This window comes from Aulonocara sp. 'chitande type north' Nkhata Bay, linkage group LG20, assembly GCF_057382095.1.
Source record: "Aulonocara sp. 'chitande type north' Nkhata Bay isolate Kocher_YH1m ecotype deep benthic linkage group LG20, A_spYH_male_GT1.1, whole genome shotgun sequence".
Lineage (NCBI taxonomy): Eukaryota > Metazoa > Chordata > Actinopteri > Cichliformes > Cichlidae > Aulonocara > Aulonocara sp. 'chitande type north' Nkhata Bay.
In genome coordinates this window covers 27,985,112-27,994,151 of record NC_141363.1, presented here as the reverse complement: position 1 = coordinate 27,994,151, position 9,040 = coordinate 27,985,112, and the positions used below count along the sequence as shown (strand labels likewise).

General features: G+C 38.6%; 1 protein-coding gene across 1 annotated transcript; it reads right to left on the bottom strand.

The window, feature by feature from the left end:
- Nucleotides 1-531: 531 nt before the first annotated feature.
- Nucleotides 532-3,471, bottom strand: LOC147305833 (uncharacterized). The gene is made up of 6 exons (XM_086277431.1): nt 3,391-3,471; nt 2,334-2,573; nt 2,125-2,236; nt 1,720-1,808; nt 1,446-1,606; nt 532-1,282 (listed from the first exon to the last, which is right to left on the bottom strand). The coding sequence occupies exons 3-6, from the start codon at nt 2,178-2,180 to the stop codon at nt 1,253-1,255; spliced, it is 336 nt and encodes a 111-aa protein (XP_086133557.1). The 5' UTR covers nt 2,181-2,236; nt 2,334-2,573; nt 3,391-3,471; the 3' UTR covers nt 532-1,252.
- Nucleotides 3,472-9,040: the final 5,569 nt, after the last annotated feature.

Sequence of the window (9,040 nt, the reverse complement as noted above, 5' to 3'; positions counted from 1 at the left end):
TGCACATGGCTCTAAATGTGCCAGAACATTGTGTACTGAACGTTGTGTGCTGCACTACAAAGTGAAACCCTCTGATCAGTAATCACATCTTTACTGTCATCAATATACACACAGCTGGACATTGTTTGCAATTTAATTTCCTTCATATTTTCCTTGAAATTAGGTTCTTATTTTGTTGTTGATTTGTGTTGCCTGTTGTGTTTGTTTTGTTTATTCTCATTTTGACTTTAAAACCCACGTATCTGTGAGATGTAAATTGGTCGGTGTTCATCCATTATGCACATATTACAGTAGTTCAATGTTCATTCTGCACCACATGCCTGATAATCCTTGTGGTGACAGGATTTGGTTTTGGTATGAGAAATCAAATAAGAGTAAATCATTCCATTAATTAAATAATTAATAATTAATTCTACACACAGAGAGAAGGACTGGACTGAGCACCCTGCAGCGGGCCGGCCTGGATCATGCTTCGGCATCTTGCACCCTCATCTTATTCTCACAGGAGATTAAGGCCCTACCCAGATAGCAAGGAAACATTGAAACAATGTTGAGTCAATATCAGGCTGTGTCATTGAATCAACGTTGAAGTGTGACGTTGACCTAACGTCACTCTTGCACCCTTTTTTAACGTTGAAACAACGTCAGGTTTTGATGTTGAATCAATGTTGAAACCTGACGTTGATTCAACGTTATATTTTCTAATACTGCTGACATTGAAACAATGTCAGATTCTGATATTGAAACACTGAGCTATGGTGTTGATTTTCCACCTCTTTCGCACAGTTGCTTTTTATTAAAACAACAGTTAAATCATGACTGGAAATCTACCTTTCTTTATAGGTATTTTAACCAATACTAAACTACTGCATGTTTCCATCAATACTTCAACCACCTAAACACATAATTGTACTTATTCCTTAAATTGGACACCCTTTATAAAAAAAAAAAAAACCCAAATGTCTCACAATGTATCATGTCAACATTAATATCCTAAAATAAGAAAGCATTGCATGTGATGTAAGAGAGAAAAAAAATAAACAAAAAAAGGTCAATAGGCATGTTTCGTTTGCTAAATACTTTATTAAAAGACAGTTTCCTATTTACGTTTATATGATTCACAGAAGTTTGTAATTTTTTTGCATGATGTGCGTCCTGCACCCACCCAAACGATCTGGGGCGTATCGGAGCCATTTCTGCACTGCTTGTGCAAAGACAAACTCGGACATAGAGTTTGCCCCTAACTGCTGCGTCAGGCTCCAATCAAGGCAAAGCGTCTCACCTATAGACACATTTTAAGAGATGGAATTAGCGTGTCTCATGTCTTAAATGTGTATGCAAGTGCTTGTGTGTTTAATCAACAGGCCGTTGTTATGTATTTAAATCACATCTGACAGCTATTACAATTTATAGTTACAAAGTGTACATAACCTTTATATACTTACCATTGCCTTATTTGCCTCTTGTGATTGAAGAGCTGGCTCTGCATTGTTTAGCTCCTCAATGTTGTGCAAGGGCAAATCCAGAGGCAGTACCCCAGCATCTACCGATTCATTGCGGATGGCTCTGACCTCCTCACGGAGTTCATTAACAGCTCTCGTCAGGTCTGACAGAAAAAGATAAATTTTTTTTAAGTATTTAAGAATACAGACAACTTGTCAAACGTTTCCTTGTGTCACACACAGATATGTACAAAGACACTAGACAGTATTTTATTACCTGGTATTTTTACTCGAGGGGCCTGGGGAAACCATTTTTTGGTGGGCTGCTCATCCTCTGAGTCACTATATGTGTACAGGGGATTTGGTCTAAAGAAAAAAAGTTGAAAACGGTCATAAGTAATTACAAATGTGCTTTTGGAATATTTTTTCCTAAAGTTACAGTTTGCTTTATAACAACACACACAGGAAACGGAGATGTGCAAGAAGGTACAGTATACAAGGGATTTTTGAAGTGCACAAGTGTACACGGCTTTGCATTTATAAAAAGTTTACAAGCTTCCATTTTTTGGACTATATTATGTGGTGATATTGCAGGTATGCAAGCACCACAGATATGTATAAAAGACAAGATCATAAATTCTTAGCAATCAAAGATATGTTTGTGAAATAAAAAAAGTTTTACTTGTGCTTTCTTTTATGACTGGTCTGAGTTTCAGCTTCGGACTGAAGGTCAGACATATCACAGTGTTCACTTAGATATTTCTGAAGACTGCGTTCTGCTTCGTGAAATGTGTCTGGAAGTACAAACACAATGTATGGCCAGACATAAATTAGGACACGAAAAACTTGTTATTGTTACATTTATACAACACCAATCCAGATGATACCCACCATGGCTTATTAGAAGTCGGACTGGTGCATAGGTGAGCCATGTTGCACCAGGATGAACTCTCCTCTTTACTGTGTCGTGGATCCTGAATGTGTCTCACGGAGGATATGGAGGCCATGACAATTTCTCTCCATTTATCCATGATCTAGGGACTATTTCTGTACCACCAGTGCTAAACTGCACAATGCACCAGTCTTTCATTTTTATCTTTTTTTTTAATTTGGAGTCCTTTTTTGCCCTGTCTAGGATAAACAGGAAACAGATAATTACAATATATTTCATAGTCACTACAAAACTTGATCTATTGATTGAACTAAATAATAAATAATAGCTTAAAATGTATATAGGCAACAATTACAAGCAAACCCGTATATGTAAGCATTTAAACACTGAAGATAATAAAATTAACAGTATTTTGTCTAAGTCTGCCATTGTAGGAATTCATGGCACCGAGACAAAAACATGGCGCACAGTGTGGCGTCAAAATAGGCGCACACCTTTGACGCTGCGTTTTCTCCGTCTTCCTCGTCCACACGTAAATGCTAAACGCAGTTTACGTGTGGACAAAAGGTGCAAACGCAAGTTAGGTGAGCGTGCAACGTAAAGTTTGAATTGAGTGCGAATCGAAGCGGGTGCTCACCAATCATTAAAAGTAACAAAGTCATTGAACACATTTATACAGTTACCTTTACGTTTATCAATCATATATCACAGATTTACAATTTTTTGTAGTACTATGCTAAAAAGCAACTACAGAGCGAAAGTCTGGGTCAAGCGCCGAGGCGACGGCAAGAACAAAGGAACCCTCGAAGCGTTAAAGCTAGCTTTGTAAGGGAATATAACGGAAAAGTATGAAACGAAAATGTTTTCTTTCTTGATAGACTTTGTTTGCAGTGCAATTTATTTGTTGCCGGATTGTAAGATGAAAGTAGACACAATTTCGGGCTCCCACATTTTATCCGAAACTTTACATTAACAAGTTTGTTTGTTTTTTTTTTTTACTGTTATTCAAATGCAACCGTGGAAATAACTAATAGAACAAAAGTCATTCATTCTTACCTTATACTAATCGTGGTGCAGGCCAGTGCAGTGCATGAACTGATGCCTTCTCCGGTCAATTCCGCTGAGAGTAAATCTAATGTCCCGCTCTACAAGCTCTACAACCAAGACAATGGTTACCTGGAGGGATGTACCAATGTGATAGGGGTGCTGCAGAATAGTCCAAGTGGTAGCAGCTTTAATTTCCCGCTCAACCATAAATTGATGGTTTTTCAACGTGATTGTTGTCACCTTGTCAACTATAAATAGATCAACAATCAACGATGACAGAACAACAGTGAATCAATGTTATTTCAATGTCAGTGTAAGGTTTCATCAGTATTTCAATGTTGTTTCAACATTGGTTTTGTGTTGACATTTCAATCCTGACGATTCTGATGGTTCAGATGGAAAATCAACATCTGTTCAATGTCTCCTTGCTATCTGGGTATAGATTAGGATCAGTCAGATCTATGTACACCTGTGCACACTTGCAGTCTAAATGCTGGTGGGAAGAAGAGAGGGCAGGAAGTGTTTCAAATAAAGCAGTGACCTGGGTCAGAGGAGAAGCAGGCCACATGCTGTAGCAGTGGCTCCAAGTGGGAACTGCAATTGGATTTGCAGTGCATCATTAAAGCAGGAACTGCAGACAGCAATGACACAATAGAAGTCCAAGGTAGAGGTCATATGTCCGGTGTTTATCTCTTTACATTGAAAATACAACTTGCTGTATTAATATCAATATTAAATACTTCAACAACCAACAATAAAACTATTCTTCAAACTTGGATTTGTTTGTTTCAGTTTATGTGTAAAGTCTGACACAAGCCTGGATTTTTAAGACCGAAGATCCTCTCTTTAATATCGACATGGTCTGCAGTGGGACAGTTTACTCCTTTTACATCAGACCGTTTCAAAAAATAAAGAGTGACGGTGAAGCCACATTTGCCCGGTTTCCAACACATGACTTAAGTTTCCTGTTCTTTATTTTCTTTGTTCTATAGCACTGAAATACTGAATCATTCCCTCATTAACTGTCACTAAGTGTTACTGTGATGTCCTGGAAGCATCTGAGGGAGAACATTCAGTACAAACAACCAGTTTTAAACCCAAACTCAGTCCCTGTCGCGATCCTTCAGCAACACCAGAGCTGGAATTTTGAGGCTGTGCCAAAAATAAAGAATAAAAAATGTCTGTAATTTCTAAAAAGTTAATATAATTATCTTCTTAAACCCCTGAATCGAATCTAGAAGAATGCACTTCAATCACATGGAAATAACTGGCATTATTGTTTTTATGAGTTTAAAACTGTATATTTGATTTCCACTTTCCAGTCAGACAGAGGAGTGACTCAGACAGATTTGGATAGAGCAGATTAGGATGAACAGAAGGCACATCTCAGCTTTGATGCAAGTTAATGTGTGTGTGTGTGTTGCCTGTCAGTGCCACGTGCTGCCCTAGAACAAGACAGCGACACATAAGAAGTGGGTCAGTCCAGTATGAAAGAGGCAGAAACAGCAGCCAACTGCAGACTGCCCCCTCACTCTGCAACTCAAACTATAAAGCAGGTTAATTTCATTTTATTCAAGTTTAAATGACAGAGTCACAGCTTTATTAACGCTTTTAAGGAGGAAAAGCAAAACCAATAATTGAGGTGGGTAGGAACAGTCCCATCAGTGAGGAGGTGATTCAGACCACAGTGAGATGTAGAGTGGACACACCTGGAGCACAGCTGGACAGATTCATAAGACAGTTGAAGCAAAACTAAACACGAGGCGAGGAAGTATTAAAATAAAACTGTAAGTAGTGCACACACCAAGGCCCAGACTAAGACACATGAACTTGATACAGGTATCGGAGACAAACAGACAGGTAGGCATGACTGACCGGCGAGACAAAAGGACAAAACACAGAGAGATTATTACGGGATCAACACGGGATAAACACAGGAACCAGAACTAAATACGTATTAATGAGACAAGACAGGGAACCAGACAACCGCAGAGACGGGACACGGAGAGGCCAGACAGACACGGGGAGTGGACGGGGAGACAAGACTGACCTTCACAGGAGATGCTGATGACAAGACAGAGAACTAAGGGAACTAACAATAACAAACTTAGAAGCATTACAGAATACTAAACTCAAGAACAACTAATCAGACCTTGAATGTGAACATTTCTCAAATACAAAGGAACAAATAAAAAGTCCAGAACAAAATCTCAAAGTACTCGGAAAAAGACCCAGCACCATGACAGAAATGTACCTGGAAAGAGAGACGGGGACAAAATCAGCCCAGAAAAAGTTGATACAGTTACTGTAAATCAGGTGATTCTAAATTTGTTTTAGAATAAAACTCCTTTCATGTTTATACACACATTGTTTTCTTGCTTCAACTGGACAGTTACATAAAGAGGAGGTTTAGTATTTACTTAAGTCAAACTTGGTGTCAGGGGGCTTTGCTGGTGACACTATTGGAGATTTATTTAAAACTAACGACACACTGAACCAGCAAGGCTACCACAGCATCCTGCAGCAACATGCCATCCCATCATTGATTTTTCAACAGGACAGTAACCCCAAACACACCTCCAGGCAGTGTCACGGCTATTTGAAGGAGAGTGATGTAGTGCTGCACCAGATGGCCTGGCCTCCACAGTCACCTGACCTAAAACCAGGGATGGTTTGGGATGAGATGGAGCGCAGAGTGAAGGCAAAGGACCAACAAGTGCTCAGCATCTCTGGGAACTCCTTCAAGACTGTTGGAAACCATTTCAGGAGACGACCTCATATATTATCATAGTGAAATGTACAAGAACATTTATTTTTACAGCCCTGTTTTATAACATTATATTTTATATGATAATATTAAAAAATGGAAAGTAACGCAAATAAACAAATATATTAATTTATTTTTATTTAGGGTAATGCAGTGGTAAGCAATGATTTGGAATGGATTTTATTAAAAATGAAGAAAAAGAAATGTAAATGGAATTCTATTCATGCACAAGAGCTTCAAATAGATCATAACAAAAAGAATAAAGAACATAGAAGAAAAAGATGTCATCAATGTGCAAAAAGAGATTTTTCTGGTAGATAAAACCTAAAAACAGAACAACTGACACACAATTCAGACCAAGAGAACAAAACCCTCAAACATCAGTTACTTTGTGGATTCTGTCCTTTCACAAAATGACTCATTAAAACAACTTTTAGACACCTTGATGCTGTCATTAGAGAACACGACATTCTGTGTGAAGATATTATTTACCCAGATCAATACTTCTTTTTTGAGAAGCGAAGCCCACACAAAAAGAGAGAAGCCATTAGGCCCACTAATTATCATGTAAGCACCCCATTAAGCACATTGTGTTTATATCTTATGATGTCCACACTGGCAGGAAAATCAGATACAAAGTCTCTCTCATCACATTAGAGAAGGAGCTGCTGAAAGGACATAACTTATGTCACATTTTCTTTAGATCAAAGAGATTTTAAAAACTCTGACATTTGCTGATTTTTTTCATAATCAATCAACAGTTAGGAATGGAAAATATATTTACAGGGATTGCTGTAAAGGTTTCACGTTGCCACTCATAAAAATACATAAATGATTTAAAGTCCCCGTGTACCTCAGGACCACTGTGAGCAGGGTGCCTATTTTTAGATTGCCCTGTGAAAGTTCCTTTCTGACTACTTACTCTTAGGCTACGTTCACACTGCAGGTCTTAATGATCAATTCCGATTTTTTGATCAAATCTGATTTATTTGTCTGCTTGTGCACACTACAAATAAAATGTTACGTTTCTCCAACATCGTCTTCCAAACAGTTTCACTGACATCTACACTGGATGGCCAGGAAGCGTTCACGATGTCTTCTCCCGCGCTGATAATTGCCGTCTGTCTTGTGTCAGTGACGTAAAAAACGGATTTAATGCGACATGACCATTCACACAGCCTCGCTTTCTAAAACATCAGATATGTATCGGATTCAGTACCACATACGAAAGTGACCCAGATCAGATTTGAAAATATCGGATTTGTGCTGTTTACACTGTCATACCATGATCGGATATGATCGGAAAAAGTCGCATCCGACTTTTTTGACCCTATGGGATCCATATCCGATGACATATCTGATGATTTACATTAAGGGCCATCAGTCAAACAATACTGTTTGGTCTGGGTCTAAACAGAGCGCGTTGTGTGTGATGCCTTCTTTTGTGCATGCGGGCCGCTTTGAGGAGTCACACTAGAGCGCGTTTGCTGTCACATTTTATTTATAGTGTGAACAAGCAGACAAAAAAATTGGATTTGATCAAAAAATCTGAATTGAGCATTAAGACCTGCAGTGTGAACGTAGCATTCCTACCAGACTGCTCAAAGAAATCCTGCCATCGATTAATGCTTTCATTTTACATATGATCAACCTACTAGTATGTATATACCACAGGCCTTTAAGGTACCTATATAACTACATCCAGCTGTCTTAGCTAATTATAGGCCAATCTCCAACCTTCCTTTCACATCAAACATCCTTGAAAGAGTAGTTGTCAAACTGCTAACAGATCATCTGCAGAGGAATGGCAGAAACAGCTTTAGTGAAGGTTACAAATGATCTTCTTATGGCCTCTGACAGTGGACTCATCTCTGTGCTTGTCCTGCTAGACCTCAGTGCAGCGTTCGATACTGTCGATTCAATTCAATTTTATTTATATAGCGCCAAATCACAACAAAAGTCGCCTCAAGGCGCTTCATAGATACAGAGAAAAACCCAACAATCATATGACCCCTATGAGCAAGCACTTTGGCGACAGTGGCAAGGAAAAACTCCCCTTTAACAGGAAGAAACCTCCGGCAGAACCAGGCTCAGGGAGGGGCGGCCATCTGCTGCGACCGGTTGAGGTGAGAGAAGGAAGACAGGATAAAAGACATGCTGTGGAAGAGAGACAGAGGTTAATAACAGATATGATTCAATGCAGAGAGGTCTGTTAATACATAGTGAGTGAGAATAATATTATGACCATAATATTCTATAAGAGCAATTAGAGCAGGCTCTATATCTATCTAATAGACTCCAGTCTGTTCGTGTAAATGGAGAGTCCTCTTCACACACTGAGGTTAATTATGGTGTTCCACAGGGTTCAGTGCTAGGACCAATTCTGTTTACATTATACATGCTTCCCTTAGGCAGCATCATTAGAAGGCTCATTCAGAACTCATTCAATTATTATTAATCAGAATTATGAACAGAACTGACCTTTTTATTAAGCCATAGCACAGTCCACTGCTGTGCATTCATGGATTTAAACCTGTAATGTTCAGAGCTTGTAAAATCATTTTGGTTCTGTATGGGACATGACTACTTGAAAAGCTGTTAAAGGTCAAATCTTCACTGGTATTTCTTGTCATCAGAATGAATCAGGATCTATAATTTGGGACAGATTCAATAAAAATGTCTCCTACAAAGTCCTCAGACACTAAGAAAAAAAGCCTCAAATTGCAAAAGACTGAACATTTCTGAATATAAATTTGACTTTTACCATACTGTGAAATAAGCGTGTAGAATAGTTTTTGACAAATTTGCACCATTAATTCCAAGTAAGTGATTAAGAGATCTGGTGCTCTCTAACAGAACAGTGTTACTGCAGCATAAATCACTGCTCACTGT